This window comes from Vigna umbellata, chromosome 5 (genome assembly GCF_029865625.1).
Source record: "Vigna umbellata cultivar VRB3 chromosome 5, Vumbellata_1.0, whole genome shotgun sequence".
Taxonomy (NCBI): Eukaryota; Viridiplantae; Streptophyta; class Magnoliopsida; order Fabales; family Fabaceae; genus Vigna; species Vigna umbellata.
Genome location: NC_142169.1, coordinates 36,772,929 through 36,791,575, shown reverse-complemented (window position 1 = coordinate 36,791,575; position 18,647 = coordinate 36,772,929). Strand labels below are relative to the sequence as shown.

Genomic DNA, 18,647 nt, shown 5'->3' with positions numbered 1-18,647 from the left:
CATTTAATATTAAAATAACCAAGTCTCATTATTTTTATATTACTATCACTTCTAAAATTACCATTTTCTGAAGTTTTACAAAAATATTTCACAAAATTATTTACTTTTGGAGGAAACAAAATAAAGAAAGACAAATTTTTTTATATATATAAATATTTCATATTTTTATTTTACTTTACTCTTAATTATGTTTTCAAATTAAAAAGAAGAAAAATATTTATATCAAGACATAACTAAATACATTATGGCATTTAATATATCATGTTTCTATTTTACTTTTTATCAGATTTTTAAATTAAAAACAAACTTATAGCTGTGTATATATATTTTATATTCTTATTTTATCTTTAGTTATATTTTAAAATTAAAAGATAATAATAAAAAATCCAAATATTAAATCTGATTACACACTTTATCGATATAACATACTACAAATCACCATATTTATTAATAAAATTTTTGTTTAAAACATATCAAGACACAACTTCTTCCCACTTCTATAATATAAAACTAATATATTTTGTTACACTAAAATCTTAAATCATTAGACAAAATAAAAATAAATTAAAATAGAGCAAATAAACTAATTATTAGTTACAGTAATCACAATCCACCCTGAGTCACTGTACTAAATACATTTGACACATTTAGGAAACAAAAACCTAATTTCACCCCAAAAATGATCAGCTGAGAGAATTCAATATTATATACCAAACAGAAACAATTATACCACTACAATATCTGATTTCATCTGTAATATTTTATCAACAAATAAGTAGAAACAATATATATAGTTTATTCATATATATATATATATTCATATTTTTTCTTATAATAATACAAAATTGATTATTAAAATAGAAAATGTTATTAATTTTTTTTTATTTTGAAATAATAGAAAATTGATTATTAAAATAGAAAATGTTATTAATTTTATAAATGTATATTATTTTTTATTGTGATGACTAGTATTTATGATGAGTAATTTTTTAAAAATCACCAAAGTAATAAAATTAATTATATTTACAAAGAAAAAATAAAAAAATCAATATGTGTATAAAATAGTATTTAAAAAAATGATGAAAGAATGTATACACTAAAGAAAAATTACAAAACACAATTTCTAAAATCTAAATATTATATATTTTAAATTAACACAAGAAAATTAAACACTATCAAATTGATTTTAATTTCTATATATACTAATTCGATATATAAAATTTAATATCTGTATATATTTTAATGAAATTTATAGTTATTATTTTAAAATTTGTTAGCACATAAATTTATTTTTCGGGCCCGACCCGTATCCATATGCCCGCGAACAAAACATCACTAAAACCCTTTCTTCCTCTTACCTTGATTCCCTCCATCAATCATACTAGGGTTTTTCCACTCTCTAATTCGGAGGTTGAAGAACCAGAACACAGTATAACGCCCAATGAAGGTCAAAGTTATATCACGCTCCGTTGATGAGTTCACCCGAGAACGAAGTCAAGACCTTCAGGTGATTCAATGCACACGACCCTTTACCAATAGCTTTATTCTATTTACTCAGTTCAATCCAATTTTCAATCTTTTGCTTTTTCTGAAACTGTCCCTTTGATTTTGGACAGAGGGTGTTCCGGAATTACGACCCCAGCCTTCGTCCTCAAGAGAAGGCGGTGGAGTATGTGCGGGCTCTAAATGCAGTGAAGTTGGACAAGGTCCGCTTTTCCTTATAACTTTTTTTTTTCAGTTTCGTGATCAGTGTGTTTTTATTACATGTGAAGTTTTTTTGTTTCTTATTGTGTGTTTTTAATCTTTGAGGGTTTAGATTTTTGCAAGACCATTTATTGGAGCATTGGATGGACATATAGATGCTATTTCGTGCATGACGAAGAACCCTAGCCAGTTGAAAGGGATATTCTCTGGTTCAATGGATGGAGGTAATTCATTTTACCTTATTTAGTTATGTACCTGCAGCTATATGTGTAGTTGTAGCTGTAGGAAGTATCTTGATTTGGAGATAGAGAAGAGGAAGAAATTTGCTTTTGCTATATGATGGATAAAAAATTTTGAATTCAGGAAGTGGTTAAATTTTGTTAGGAGGACTGGGAATGCTCTAGAGATGGGGAGAGCATAAATATGTGTGTGTGTGTATAGGACTATTATGAAACATAGCTCTTTAAAGTAGTGTGGTTCTTTTTGCCTACTATATTGTATAAATAATCTATCATAAATAAGGAATAATTGTGTGGGCATGTCTTACTATTCATCCCAATCTTGTAATTTTATCCTTGCTTTATTGGTTATTTTCCAATGGTTTTTCTTCTACATGGTAATAGGTTTTATGGATTACTACAACACCATCTTTTAGCAGATTAGACTCAATCCAGTGTACATTGTTATCTTTGTAAAATGGTGGATGAGTTGAGTTGCATACATAAAAAAGAAGCCTTAACATTTGTCTTTGTTGTTTTTACAGATATTCGACTCTGGGATTTAGCATCAAGGTAATAGTTTTTTTAATAATTTGGTTTCTTCAGAACGAAAATATTTATATTTGGAATTTGAATCAATTTCATGATATTTAGTAATATTTTTGAATTGAAAAACATTTCTTTGTATTCTGTACATTTCTTTCCATTTGTCTGCTTAGAGGATAACACAAATATTAAGAAATGTAATTAATATTCTTGTCTATATTAAAATTGTTGTTAACTCCCTAGTGATCTTTACTATTATTTCTGTCATCTATGATAAGTTTTTGTGTATTTAAGAAGAGCCTTAGAGTGCTTATATGAAAAGAAATGGATGCTGTAGTAATTAACAATACATTGTATGGACTATCAATAGATAATAAGTATATCTCAGAGGAAAGTCATAATTTTTTTCTTATTAGTTATGAATGAGCTGTAGTTTACTGTATCAAATATCACTTGAGATTTTCTTATTATTTCTCTGTTGAGGGGGTATGATGGCTTCCTGAAGACTGGTAGTTCTTACATGATAAAATTATTTAGCAATATGCATGAAAATTATAAATAAGAAGAAAATTAATGCTACAATTTTTTAAACTACTATATGTATCTAATTTGGTGCCCCTTGTATTTGATATAAAAGACAGACAGTTTGCCAGTTTCCTGGTCACCAAGGGGCTGTACGAGGTTTGACAGCATCTACTGATGGAAAAGTTCTTGTGTCCTGTGGAACTGATGCCTGGTAATAACCAACCTTTTTCCCTATTATATCTATCTATCATATTTAGCCTTCAGTAGTTATTTTTATGATGTAACGTGTAATTTTAATTCAGTATCAGACTCTGGAATGTTCCTAATACTTCTCCTGTGGAGTCAGATGACTCAACCAAGAGCACTGTTGAGGTGAAATTTTATGCTAGCATATTTTACTTTTACCTTTTTTTTTTTTTAAATTAAGTGGGTATATTACTGACTCAATTTTATGAACCTTTTTTTTCTCTTGTGCAGCCAGCAAGTGTTTTTGTTTGGAAGAATGCTTTTTGGTAAGTTCTGGAGTGAATTGTCCCTGAGGAAGATATTGAAGTTTGTTATTTTTTTGCTTACTGAACCTTGTTTTACTTTCTCAATATTTAGGGGCGTTGATCACCAGTGGGATGGTGAGCTTTTTGCAACAGTTGGTGCTCAAGTAGATATATGGAATCACAACAGGTGCTCAGTTTCTGTTTGGTCTACTTGTTTTACTAGAATCATAGTAGTTGACCATTCTAAATTTTATGTTTATTTCATGTAATTGTTTCTTTCTTTCTGCAGGTCTCAGCCGATTAATAGTTTTGAATGGGGGACAGATACAGTAATTTCTGTCCGGTTTAATCCTGGAGAACCAAATATTTTGGCCACCTCAGCTAGGTACGTGACATTGCCTATAGGTTTAGGACTACAATATTGCTCACAATACAATTCAGGTTTTTTCACCCAATAGATATATTGATCCTTTTTTTATTTGTTGCCTGTTAGGTCTTTGCTGGTCTCATTGAATTTTTGTTTTTTCTCCATTAATGAGTACTTATACTGTTTTAATGCGTATATTTTCCTTCTTGTTTGGTATCACATTTTAATGTTCCATTTCCGAGATTAAAGCCTTGGTACTGTCAACTTGATTGAAGTTGCAATTGAAATAGGTTCCTGAGTATAAGAAAATTCCGTTTTATGTTTTGTTGTGGATGGAAAACTGGTACTAATCTAATAGTTCGTTGTTTTTTGTTGAAATTATTGGGAAGAAAGAAATGAAAAAAATAAATATTCAAAATAATATTATGTGTATAATGATGTTGTAAGTAGAATCCAAAAGACAAAGTACTTAGTTTAGTTACATGTCTTGTGCCCTTAATTAAATCCAGAAACAAATCATCAATGATGAAATAGAAAGAATATGGAAGCTAGTTCCTTGAGATCGTAGGTGCTCTAAACTATTTTAAAATATAATCATAATGTTATAAGGTATCCTTTGATATTTCAAGAGACAAAGAAATTGTACAGAGAGAGATGGAGAAAATTCTTTATTCTGATCTGTGTTTATAGATGAGTTGTGAAGGTTAGGTACTGTTATTTATATGATACAAGGCAAACTTCTCTAAGAAGCTTTCCAGCTAGCGGGCTAGTCTACTGAATACAGTTGCCAAGGACAGAAAACGCAGTAGGGGGGCATAAAAGTATTGTATCCTCTAGAATTTTCACTCCTCCAACCGAAGTAAGGCTTAGCATGTTAAAGTTAGATGTACAGAAAATAGACTGGTTTAAAGTCATTCTACATAAATAAGCTGGGATGATCTAAATAACGCACACCAGAATATGGTGGTCAAAACTCATTACAACTATATGAAAGAGAGACATTGAGCTGAAACTGTTTTTGAGACAACACAGATGCTTTATTTATAGAGAAAACGGAATCAATATAATACATAGAGGAGATTTAATATCCTCTAATAATGAAGATATAATACAGGAATAAATAAAGGTTTTCCTATTAACACATCTAGTGTAATTATTTCTGATTGTAGATTTTCTTCTTATTTCTACAATTATATTTAAATATATATATCTCTCCATCAAGCTGGAGCTTATAAGTCACATTTGCTCAACTTGTTCAATATATTATTGATCCTTGGTCCATTCAGAGACTTGGCGAATATTTCAACGAATTGTTCACTAGAGTTGACAAATCTAGTGGTGATGTCTTTAGACTTTAGCTTTTCTTTTATGAAATGGCAATCTACTTCAATGTATTTGGTCCTCATGAAAAGGATGATTAGAGGCAGTGTGCTATGTTGCTAGTTGTCACATATAAGGTGCTTTCGGGAATTTTCTTCAAATTTATGCTCTTTTAAGAAGTTGTTTTAGCCACATGAGCACACTAGTGACTAATGTCATCAATGCAATATCTTCTTTTCTTACTTTTCAGCCATATTGAATTACGTCCGATAAGAACAAAATACAATGTAGTGGAACGGTTATTACTTAGTGACTCTGCTCAGTCATTGTCAAAATATCTAACAATTTGAGTATTTTCTTTATCTTCATAAATGAGGTCTTGGCCATGAGCATTTATAATATACTTTAGGATCCATATGGATTGTATCCAATTTGAGTATTTTCCCTCGTACACGAAGTACATATCTCCATAACCATTTTTTAAGAAATACAGAGGAGAATAGGTAATGAGAAGTCATAGTAGGGTTGACTGGCAATCAAAAATCTGATCACAGGTAGTAGCATACTTTTTTGGCAACCCATACAAACCCAAGGTCATAAAAAATGTACTGCAGTTCTCAAGTTCCTTCTCTACATCTGGAGATGGTGAAATAAACTCATTAAATTCATGTAAGTCAGCATGAAGCTGTCCAAGATAAGCAAACATAGGGTCCTCAAATTGTCATGGTGCGAGAAGTGTCAGGAGACATGTCATATTAATGCTGTGTGTTGTTGGTATAAAGGGAACTGGCCTTACTCCTAACTGAAGCACACGTCTCATGGGAGTGAAACATAGGTTTGAGTGAAGTATGAATGGTAGGTTTAATTACACTACATATTTGAACATCAATCTCTATCAATTGTTCATGCTCCTTAGGAATGTATCTGGCAGCTGTAGTGAGATTGGATTTATAGCCCTGCCCACTTAACCCTAACCTGATTTCGGAATCTCAAGATGAAAAGAAAAGCTAGACCTGTCCATCTTCTCTATTCTAGCAATATGGCTAGAAAAGATGGGAGAATCTGTTCTGGATGTTGAAGGGGGTGTTGGAAGACATTTTTCTCGTTAAATCTGAACATAATAATAAAATTATCTAAGGAGAGGAAAATGTAGATCGCCACCATGGGTGTAGGAGTGTAGAGTTGAGTTGGGTGTAGGTTGGTCGGCCATTAGGTGCTCTTGCATGTGGTAGTCTAGATATCTTGTTAAACCATAGGAAAGAGGGAGACATTGGGCTGAGACTTTTTTTTTGAGACTGAATGAATGTTTTATTTATATTGAGAAAACAGAATTAATACAATAAAAAAAGGAAATTTGATATTATCTCGTCATAAGGATGACTTAGGATTTACTCCTTATTTCTATAATTATAACAACTGGAAAGCGAGAGACTAGGAGCAGCAAACAATGAACAAAGCACTAGAGTGGGGTCATCAATTTCCTTGAACACAACTCAATGGAAGGGTAAAGCATTCTCAAGGTGCATTACAGGAACCCGGATGCCATGTTGGCGTTACAGGGATTTAAGTTTTGAAGGAGGAAATGAGGATATCATTCGATAGACAATGCTAAGCTCTATATATAGTAATTAGTAGGCTAATAATCTTAATTATATAAGGAAACAAATTGAGAAATATAAAGATATATGAAAATTTCCTCAGGGGTTATGTATAATATTTCCATAATGTTTAGACATCTGCAATATATTCCAACAGTGTCATTTATCTGGTGAAAAAGGCATTTCATTCATTGAATGGAAAGGAATATCAAGAAGGGGACTTGGTTTTGTTTCTTTTGGTATGCTTTTTTTTTCAAGTTTTACCGATTTTGAATGATTTTACTTTATTCTACTTTATAAGTCCTAATATCGGTGGCTTAACGTACTTTACTCTTGTATGTAAATTACCTGCCTTTTTAACCTCTTTTCTTTTTTCAGTGACAGAAGCATAATTCTGTATGATCTACGTATGGCTTCCCCTGTGAGGAAAATGATAATGATGGTAATTACCTTTTTCATTGTTTTAAATTATAACATATAATTGCTGTTTTTATTATGTTATTTCTAATCAACATATTTTGTTCACGGAGGTCTCTATTATTTTATGTGGTTCTTAAATTGCACACCGTATTATATCATTGCAACATTTCTCAACATCATTTCTGTTGAGTTGTCCGACTCCCCAAATCATTTGGCTTTATTCCAAATATATTCATGATTACACTAACTATTACTTCATTGTGACAGACCAAAACCAATTCTTTATGTTGGAATCCAATGGAACCCATAAATTTTACAGCATGTAAGTTGATCATTTGAATGTATTCAATGGTTCTCAAGCTATTGTTTAGGGTTTTCGTTAAGGCTAACATGAGATATTATTGGGTCGAGACATCTTCAATAGAGATATTTTACATTCTTCTCAACAAATTTTATTCAGGCAAATGAAGATGGCAACTGCTATAGCTATGATACTAGGAAGTTGGATGAAGCTAAATGTGTTCATAAAGATCATGTTTCTGCAGTGTAAGATGATTTTTCTTTAAGTGTTGTGTTCTTGGTAATCCTAGAATTTTATCATGCATGCATGATCATATTCTATTCCACAGGATGGATATTGACTATTCACCAACTGGGCGAGAATTTGTCACTGGATCTTACGATAGAACAGTTAGTTCCTTGACTTTTGTTTTCAATCATCTGACGTTTGTTCTTACTAAGAATGGTTTCCTATCTATTGATGATTTCTCATTTGTAGGTGAGACTTTTTCAGTATAACGGTGGTCACAGCAAAGAGATTTATCACACTAAGAGAATGCAAAGGTTTACTTAATTTATATTTGAAAATGAACGTTTTATTGCTTTATTACTCATGTCACTTTTCAACTAATGTAAACCTTGGATGTGTAACAAGATACTTATAAATTATCTTACGAACCAAAAATTGAAAAGATTTTTAAATAGCCAACAAAATATGTTACGAACCAAGAATTGAAAAGATTTTTATCGAGTAATATGAAAATATCAATAAATGGGAGAACACTTTCTCCTCCAAGGGTTTCCCTTCACGAAGGCTTTTTCCTTTCACAAAGGGTTGACGCTCAGACTACGAAATGAAAAGCCCCCTTTGGTATAGTATCCTCGTATTTATAGACATGATATCCCTCTAATCAGTAGCTGCTATACTTCCCTTTATTCTATATCCTAACAAAATGCTATTGCTGCTTTTGCCAATTTTTTCTTCTGAAAGATTTCTATCCGTATGGTAGGCTGATCTATTTCTTTGTTATGCAGGGTATTTTGTGTCAAGTTCAGTGGTGATGGAAGTTATGTGATTTCAGGAAGTGATGATACTAACCTTAGGATTTGGAAGGCAAAAGCATCTGAGCAACTTGGAGTAGTAAGATATCTTCCTTGCTTCTTACATTACTTAGATTTGAGTGAAATAATTAATGTGTCGGAGACTTAGCATCATGTGGCAATGTTTATTTCATATAAAGATGAATCTCAGTTTTGTTCGTTTATATACATACATTTTCTTTACATTTATTTGGATTTAAACCTACTTCTTTCATATCCCGACATGGCTGTCATTGTCATCTTATTAGTGAGATAGACACCATCTTGTACGAGAGAAGGGAGGGAAGGCCACTTTGCCTCTTCATTGTTCCAAATACCTGCTGGTCTATAAAAATGCTAAGGTCCATGCTTGAACTAGAGTTGGGAGGATCCAAATACATTTTATAGTTTAATTGAGTTTCATTGTTCCCTGTCATTCTTGTCTGTCGCACATTAAAAGATGAACAATGATTAAGATCCTTAAATCATCATAATTTGGATGCTTGTTTGTTTTCCAATTTGCTACCTATTGGTTATACATGATTATTTCTATTTTTAGAAACCCTTAATTGACAGATGATTACTTTGTGATCATGCCACAGATTCTTCCAAGAGAACGTAAAAAGCACGACTATCACAAGGCTGTAAAGAAACGCTATAAGCACCTCCCTGAGGTTAACAGGATTGCAAGGTAAGATTTGATCAAGCATATTTGCTATACCTGATAAAAGTTGTCATATATTATATATTTCCGCAATGAAGTTTTCCCTGTGCATAATTGTCACTTTTTGCTTTTTCTGATTTGCTCAACAGACATAGGCACTTGCCAAGACCAATATTCAAAGCTTCTGCTTTATTGCGTGTTATGACTGATGCCAAGAAGAGGAAGGAAGATAAGAGGAAAGCTCACAGTGCTCCAGGGAGCATTACAACACAACCCTTACGGCGACGAAGAATTATCAAAGAAGTTGAGTAAGGTTTTTCTGATCTACTATCCAAACAAAATGTAACGAGAATTTAGGCTCACACTACTGATATCACCATTCTCTGCTCACTTCTTAGCTTAGCTGAGAGTTGCATTCCTATATTTTATGTATGTACGTAGAAGATTGGTGAAAATGAGGTTGTATTTTTGTTATTCTTCTGGGTTCAGTTCACTCCCAATGCAAGAAAATTTTGTTTATTCTTCAATTCAGTTTCAGGTTCTTCATTTTTCTTCAGTTCACTCCAATTTGTCGTCCAATCAGTTCTAATTGAGTATGCAAAATCATGCATTAATTGATACAAATGATGATATACAACACTATGCATCATTATTCATAGAATTCTAAAATTGATATAAAAATATAAATAAAGAAAGAAAACATCTTAACTTAGAGTAGTGTCCATATGAAAAACCATTATAATGGTAAGTATCTAAGTTCCTTCACTGTAAATTCTTCCAGTTTACTTTGAAAAATAAGTCCCTAATGAAATTTTCGTGATATTAATATTTTTGTATTTGATATTAAAACAAAACCATTTCGATATATATGGCTTTTTATGTAAATTTAAGCTTCAAAATTTTCTATTTTATACACCGTAGTAAAATTTTACTATTTATCACGTTATTTTATTACTTAATACAATGTAACGATAACATATACTACTAAATGTCACTTTACACTGATGAGATATAAATTACAGTAATAAGAGGTAATGTTGCCCAAACTAGTAAGGATTAGTATGATTTTAATGCTTTTAAAGTATAAAATATAATGTGAAACAAACTTTTATTAGATGTAATAGAGGTTTGAATAAATTTGATTAGAATGATTATCCTATATACAGATATAAAATAATACTTAAAATAGTTTTCTTATAAAACAATAGTCTCTCGAAATTTGTAAAAACAATTTAGCAAGTCGAGATGTGAGAGCAGGGTTAAGAATAACACTTCTCAATTACCAACCTAAAAAAGGAAGAAGGCCCGGTGACTAAGTTGCTGAAGGCTTCTACTTCCTGCACTCTCACAATTTCTTCACACATGCCATCAATTTTCAAAATGGTTATTTTATTATCTTAAAAATGATTTTCGAATTATACATTCTGAAATTTTTTGAAATAAAATAACGAAAAAGATTTTGAAACAATATTTTCGGAAAATTTCGTACATGAAATGCGTTTTGAAAAGAGCTTTTCAAAATGATATTTTTTACATTTTCTCCTTCCCACAAAATTTTCAGAATGAGCTCTTCTGAGTATTTTTCCTATTATTGTGGAGGTGCAGTTATTAATTGTGGAGGTACAGGAATGAATAGCCGTTGTTGAATTTGAGAGGGTGAAAAACATTCTTGTCCAAGTTTAATTCTGGTTTGTATTGAATGAAATCTTATCCAGAAAATCCTTATATCAGAGGCTTCAATGACAATAGCATTATCAGCAACAAACAAAATAGTATTGTAGTTCATAATTTCTTGTTCTTCTTATCTTCAATGCTTTCCAATAAGATTATTATTAACAACATGGAAGCTCAACTTCATCAGTGAAGTATGCTCACAGATTCTCTCATTAAACTGGTTCACCTCTCTCTCTCTCTCTCTCTCTCTCTCTCTCTCTCTCTCTTTCTCTCCTTAGTTTTTTTCTCTTACTTTTGCTTCTCTAATATGGAATTTCCTTTTTTTTTTATTATAAAATGTTTCTAATGATGGTTATAAACTATCAAAAATACACTCTAAGAACTAAATTTTATATAATTTTGATAAAGTGAAAATAAGATAAGGCTTCTTTTGGAAAAATAAAACCGAATTTGAGAAATTTTAGAGTCAACAGAAACATATTTTATCCAAATATTATCTGAAAACAGTGTTAATTATATTGTCTCGTGATTTTAATATTTATGCACAAAACGTTACGATTTTCAATGAATTGTAGGTTATTATATGAATTATTTTCTAGTAATTTTGATTCTTATTGAATTACGGTGTAAAAGTATCTATACTGTAGTACACTTAAATTATAAATACGTTTTATTTTTTTATTAAACTAAATTTTTTTACTTTCTGTGGAATTGTTATATCAAATTGAAAAAACACATTAATCTTATCATTTAGGCTCTGATTTCAGTTTCTAATTAACTACTTAAGAAACTTACCATTCTGTTTTAATAATAACATTTAAACCTTAACTAACCTCGCCTTATTTATTTTACCTTACACTTTCTTTGTAACTTTTTTTATAAAACTTGACCTTTAAACACGAATTGTGTAAAAGAAACTATACAAAATTAAAGAATAAACTAATATATAAACATATTGTCATTTTTCCTTTATCATTAATTAAACAACTAAGTTCATTGAACATTCTAACGACTTTCACTTTTTAGATAAAAATTAACTTCAAAAGATCCAATTACACCATTATCAAAAACAAGTAAAAAAGACAAACAAAAAAATTATATAGTTGTGAAATATAATTGATGATGAAATAATGAAGCACTCTATATCCCTAACAACCCCAAATATACCCCACATAAGGAATCAATGCTCGAATATTCTCTGATTAATTATTCTATGAATTAGGTTTCAAATATCAACGAATGAACATAGACATGAAGAATGAGAACATGTCCTTTAGAAAAGTGAAGAGTCACTTTCTCACTACAGAAAGCAAACAACCATAACATGGAAAGGGTCAAAGGGCATAGAAATGGAAGGACCATATTCACTCACAACAACAAACATTTATATATTCTGACACTCAAATTCATCATGGGATTCATCACATTATTGCATGCTCCTTACAGAAAACAATGTTTTGAGAGATTATTCTCAAAAACATTTATTTCAAATCGTAGGCATGTCAGAAATTGAAAAAAAAAAAAAAAACTCTACCTAATAATAACAATAATCTGTATTATAATAATGTTTCCTCAGCAGCATCATTCTTATTATTATATCTATCTACAGATGGACTGACAGCCAGAGCATCCTAGTCTTGCAAAAATCCAGCAGTGACACATTCCAAATTTAACTTTCTTGCCCCTGGTTGAGCATGAAGAACGGTAACAAACAAATCCATAGAGGAATCTTAGTCCACCAAATCTATTGTTTTGCCTGCAGGACACACAAGAATATGAAATAAGTATACCTACCAAACAAAATCATTATTTCAGAAAGAAAACCACATGTTTGTTTATCTTAAAGAAACTGGTAATCTGATTGTTATTCTCTTTTGTTTTTAACCTTTTTTTTTTCTCAATTTTCTAAGATTCCCACCCACCTGACATATTTTCAAGGAACATGCCAAAGATGCTTTCATTAGAAGCCTCATTGTGAAGGTATGAACCAAAAAGCATGTGCAAAAGTATATGGCGTGGACAACTTTGGTAAGTCTACAAGGTAAGCTAACTTATGTTGAAAATTGACTTTGAAAAGAAGTTGTATAGGTAGGTTCAATGTAAGAACCAAAGGAATTAGGTGGCAATTTAAGAGGCTACTCACCAATAAAACTTGGATCACCTAACTTCAGCAGAATATCATTCATTAGATTGGAAGGTAAAAACATTCATAACCAACTCCACCCTATGAACCATGTTTTTTTCTCCATGGTAAACTCTCACCAAATCAGACACAAAAACCCTTTTAAAATTTGACAGTTTGCAGATCAGACAAAATAACAATGCAAAGGGTTCCAGTTCACATAAATGACTATCAACAATCAACCTAAACACATTATCTCTCTAATGGACCCTCGGTCCAGTATAATAGGTAACACAGTGTGTGTTTGATGTTTCAAATATAAATAACATTTTTCTTTTGGTGGTAAAAATATCGCCTGCCTAATAAACAATGATAAACATAACATTAAAAGGTGAAGAACAGAAAATACCTGTGAATATAAGAAGGTTCCAAGGATAGCAATAGCGGCACCAAGAGCATTAACAGGTTGAACTGGAGTGTGGAAGATAATAATCGAAGACACTATGACAGATATACGTTTCATGGTGTTTCCAATGCTAAATGTCAAGGGAGAGATCTCATCTAGAGACATGTATGACACTTGATTGTATAAGTGATAGAATACACTTTGAGCTGCTACCCACCTGTCGTGTACAATTACCAGCCAAAAATTTAGTCATAATATTGAGAGCAGAAGCTTATGATCACAAGACAAAGAGCACAAACAAGAGACAGCTCAATCAGAATGAAGAAATTGAAGTCAGATGTTTCGTTAAAATGTTAAAACTAAACTTTACAAAAGGTGTAAGCTGTTCTTCAGATTACAACACACAAAAAAAAAAGAATCAGGTATTTGATAATCAATACATTGCCCAGCACAGAGGATCTATCAACCCACAAGCCTTAAATTAGCATAGGGACATGATCATCAATTAGTGGCAGAAAAGACTAAGGAAGTTGACATTGGTGTCTTCTATCCAAGAGTACATGTTCTCATGCATTCTATATATACATTGAATCTCTGAAGTTAGTTTATATTTTCAACCAAGGTATAAATATGCAAGCCAACTGAATAAAGCATTTAATGCAGAATCTCCAACACTGGGAGAGATCCAAATATCCCAGTCACTTCAAAATTACAAACTATCAAGTTGACCCCGAACAGCTACAAAACATTCAATTTTATTAACCATAAAGATGATGAAAATAACTACCAACTACTCAAGTCATCTTCAGATTGATGGTCAGGAATTGGGACCAGGAACACCACCTTCCCCCATACTGTTGTTAAATATTTCACTCAAAAACAAATGAACTTTGAACACTAACCATATATTATGAAAAATATAAAATATGTTGCATTCCCACATAAGGATAAAAAAGATTCAGATAAAAGATGTTTGAACTTTGAACACTAACCATATATTATGAAAAATATAAAATAAGTTGCATTCCCACATAAGGATAAAAAAGATTCAGATAAAAGATGTTTGAACTTTGAACACTAACCATATATTATGAAAAATTCAACATATTACCTTAGAGCATGGAAAATAGAGATGAATAGAAATAGAGATGAGTGTGAACATGATAACAACACAAAAGGGATAACATTACGGTATGCAGTCTTCTTGAAATTACCATATGAGTTGGTTTCCAATCTGAGAGATCGATGTTTTCCATCCCGCAATCCACATCTGTGGTCCTTCCACGGCAATTGCAAAGGGTGTGAGAATTGCTAGGGACAAAATAGATAAACAAGCATAGTAATTCATTCCACTGACAGACTTTCCCTTCATTCCCTTTTTTGAAAAGATATTACGGAATACAAATGCCAAATTCGATATCATAGCACCCATGAAACCTGAAAAAGAATGATGAAAATAAAGTTAGAAGAGTGAAGAGCTACTTGCAGCAAACTTTACAACAAGGTCATTTCAGCTCAAATAGAAGACCTCTAATTACACCATTACTCAAGTTAATCATAAACAAATTACCCTTGCGCTTGAGAGATAACTCAAGCAAGCAAGAATAGACAACAAAGTGTAGTAATGGCCAGTTTCACTAACACTAAAAGAAAAAAGTAATAGCTAAAACATAACCAAATTTAATTAAACACAGACAGGTTATCTTTTTTCTAGTCAAATTCCAAATCAGTTTATCATCATATCTCCATCTTATTACCGTGCTTAACAACAATTTTAAGGATAAACAAAATCCTTCAAAGGAAAAATTCATTACCAATCATGTTGAAATTGAGTTCAGTCACGGCTGCAAGTGCACATCCACCAATGATCGGAAGTAAAGACAGATAGACTGGCACGGGGAAAGTCTCACCCAAGAGAAATCTTGAAACCAGAACACTAAAAGCAGGCTCACCACTCTTGATTATATGTGTAAATGATACCGCAACTTTTGACATACTAACAGTTGCTGCCACATGTCCTATTGTATGTGCAACGGCAACCTGAAGGACAAACAAAACAAGAACTAAGGTCTCCATCCCTCCAAAATGATTAATAAATAAATAAATAAAGGAGGGTGGCTAAATTGATCCATAACTTTTTTGAAACAATTATTCAGGCATAGCAAAATTTTAAAGGATTTTATAGGGTGGATGAAGAAACTTTGCTGATTGTCCAGCTAAAGTAAAATCACTTTTTCAAAACTAGAAAATTGTTATAATTGATAAACCAAAGATCTTAAAATTAATTCAGTCCAATTCAGCCGCAAGGTTTGATAAGAACATACTCAATTTTCTCTACTTTGTACGTTTCTGGATTTAACCAACATAGACATCCAGATATGTGTCCAAAATTGTCAAAAAGAAAAACATTTTTCTTCCAGAACAAAAAACACATGAGCAAACAAAACAAAGCTTTCACTTCCTTACATCAATTTTTTTCCTCAAGAAACAAACAAACAAACAAACAACCAATTCGATACTTACAGGGAACAAAGACTTCCAAAACTCAGGATCAGTCTTGGGGGCTTCTGCAATCCCAGTGGCCCAAGAGATCAACATCATGAGAGACCCACATGCAAGTGAGAGAGTTGAAGTCAGCCACGGGAAGGGGTAGGCATTCAACACCTTCTTGTTATAAATATTAAACACCACATTCAGAGCCCACCAGGTTGCAAAATATATGCCAATCTTCACCTTCTTTGAAGCCTCTGATGGTGTGTTTGTAGCCTCAACCTCTGATCTGTCTGCCTCATAGGCCTCACACTTCACCAAATCACCCTTTCCACCACTCTTCACTGAAGAAAAATTTCGACCACCAAGAGAAGAAGCAATGTGCAGTGGCTTATGCACCGAAACCAGAGATCCCTGTCCCTTTTCCCTTGCCAAACAAGGCAAAAACGACCGTGCCTTAACTGGGGTTGCATGTCTTTGCCTCAAAAGAAGATCAGAACCACTGATCCCCACAACAGGCTGTCTCAAGGAAGAAATCATTGTAAAGGGCAGGCTCAAAATTCAAACTTTTCTGACAGAACCCTGTGGGGTGCTGAAAATTTTCAAGGAGAAAAGAAACAAAGATCAAATCAGAGACACTCTTTATCTATGAGAGTGTGTCCAGGCTTTGATCTTCTGCCCCTCTGAGATCTTGAAAGGCTAACTTATGTCAAACCAAAACACTGCAAAACAATAATAACAAGAATAATAATAATTACAATATAAAAAAAGAGATTTTTAACAGAAAATTCAAGACAAAACTCAAAAGCATAGAAGAAAAACAAAAGGAAAGGGAATGATTCCTTGGAATCTTACCTTCCAACGAATTGGAAAATGCAAAAAAGCAATGTGTTTTTGGTCAAATGATGTTGGCTTCTGGTGTTGTTGCGTATAAATAATAAAAAAATTAGATGAGAAGAATACTGTATTTGTGGGGTTTGGTGGCGGAAACGTGACCGAGGGTCAGTGTTCTTACTTCCTTCCTTCTCTCTCGGGCTTGATGATGGCTTTGAATCAAAACACGAAATATACAAAGTTAACAGCTTTGAAATTTCAGTCCAAGGAAAAATTCTCTAAAATGACATACATTACATGATTATTTAAACATGTTTTACTGATATAAATATCTTATATCTTTAATTTATATCAAACTATTTCAAATTTTAAATCTGTTAATATTTTCTTAATCTTTATCATTGATATAGTAAGTTAAAATAAAGATATGAATTAATATACTTAACTTAACAAACTTTTCAAATCAAGAATTTTTCAACACACATTTTAATTTAGTAAAAGATTTATTATTTAATATAAACAGAATAACTTTATAGGCTATTTTTACGTTTTCATTTCACTTTTAATATTGTATTATATTTAAAACTAATTATATTTTACTGATAACTTATAAGTTATTTTCTCTATGTTTATTTGGATATAATAATAAAAAAGATAAACTTTTTTTTTAATAATTACTAGTTGATGACATGTGTCCACCACTTTTATGATAGTAAAAGATAATAAAATATTATTGTTATTATTATAATTATAAAATTAAGTTAAATAATTTCTATAATTTTGTTGTAAAAGTTTTTATTTATAGGTAGTTTTATAATTAAAAAAATAGTCAAATAAAAAATTATTAAATTTAAAAGAATAATAATTATTTTAATTTTAAAAAACTTTTATTTAAAGAATAAAATTAATTAAAAAATAAATGTAGATACCGAAAAGAAAATCCTTTGTAGGTATAGATAAACAGAAATTTCATCTAAAGATAAAAGCAATAAAAAAATCCATGTTCTGTTATTTTTTTAATAGATAATTACAATATATGATAATTATATTTTCCAACTAATAATTTCAATATATAAAAATTACGTCTAATATAAAAATATATTATTACTATTATTATTTTCTTCTCCTTTCCTTATAAAATTTAAAGTTAGTATAAAATAATTAGTTCAAATATACTTTAAGTTCAAGTAATTTTTTAATTTTAGTTTCTATAAATAATGTGTCATTGCTATATTTTTTTAGTACTTTATTAATTCTTATTATTAAATAAAAGTAACTTAGTACAAAAATTATGAAATATTAATTAAAATAATCAAATTATTTTAAGGACATTATTCAATTAATAAGTATATTAAAATACACTTAATTTATAAGTTAACTTGATCAATATAAAAGTATTTGATAAATTATATTAAAGTAATTCATTATATTTTAATATGTTTTTCATTATTTTTTATTTGTTTTTATCTATTTTCAAATTTATTGAGATTAATACCTTTTTTCTCACTCATATATTAGTACTCTTGTCATCTCTTCAATGTTGATAAATTAAAATTACACATAATATATTTTATCTAGAAACACAAATTTTGTTATATAGTAAAGATTATATAATTATATTCCTTTATGTCATGTTACATTATCAACTAATTTATCCATTAGTTCTATTGAATAATTTTAAAAATATATTTGGTAAGATTACTAAGTTAATTATTAAATGTGTTGGATAAATTTATCTAGAAAACTTATATTGGGAACTTCTAATTTAAGTTTCTACCATATAATTTATAATTTATTTAATTTCTAGGTTCTATTTTTTATGATAATAAAAATAAATTCTTCGTTTTTTAGTTAACCTTTTTATTATAAATAGCTAGATTTTAGAGAAACAAATAGTAAATAAAAAATT

General features: G+C 30.6%; 2 protein-coding genes and 1 long non-coding RNA gene across 3 annotated transcripts; 2 read left to right on the top strand and 1 right to left on the bottom strand.

The window, feature by feature from the left end:
• Positions 1-1,347: 1,347 nt before the first annotated feature.
• LOC148198253 (WD repeat and SOF domain-containing protein 1) lies at positions 1,348-9,739 on the top strand. The gene is made up of 17 exons (XM_088116651.1): positions 1,348-1,507; positions 1,617-1,706; positions 1,817-1,928; positions 2,468-2,495; positions 3,106-3,204; positions 3,296-3,365; positions 3,471-3,505; positions 3,597-3,671; positions 3,774-3,869; positions 7,148-7,211; positions 7,457-7,510; positions 7,650-7,735; positions 7,819-7,879; positions 7,968-8,032; positions 8,504-8,609; positions 9,151-9,239; positions 9,362-9,739. The coding sequence occupies exons 1-17, from the start codon at positions 1,442-1,444 to the stop codon at positions 9,522-9,524; spliced, it is 1,359 nt and encodes a 452-aa protein (XP_087972777.1). The 5' UTR covers positions 1,348-1,441; the 3' UTR covers positions 9,525-9,739.
• A 1,145-nt stretch (positions 9,740-10,884) lies between these two features.
• Positions 10,885-12,451, top strand: LOC148198252 (uncharacterized). Its single transcript, XR_015786875.1, has 2 exons — positions 10,885-11,106; positions 12,109-12,451. It is a non-coding gene; the product is annotated as an uncharacterized LOC148198252 (long non-coding RNA).
• On the bottom strand, positions 12,250-16,996 carry LOC148198251 (glucose-6-phosphate/phosphate translocator 1, chloroplastic-like). Its single transcript, XM_088116341.1, has 6 exons — positions 16,760-16,996; positions 15,938-16,626; positions 15,229-15,454; positions 14,629-14,851; positions 13,418-13,631; positions 12,250-12,642 (listed from the first exon to the last, which is right to left on the bottom strand). The coding sequence occupies exons 2-6, from the start codon at positions 16,442-16,444 to the stop codon at positions 12,631-12,633; spliced, it is 1,182 nt and encodes a 393-aa protein (XP_087972467.1). The 5' UTR covers positions 16,445-16,626; positions 16,760-16,996; the 3' UTR covers positions 12,250-12,630.
• Between the last annotated feature and the right edge of the window lie 1,651 nt (positions 16,997-18,647).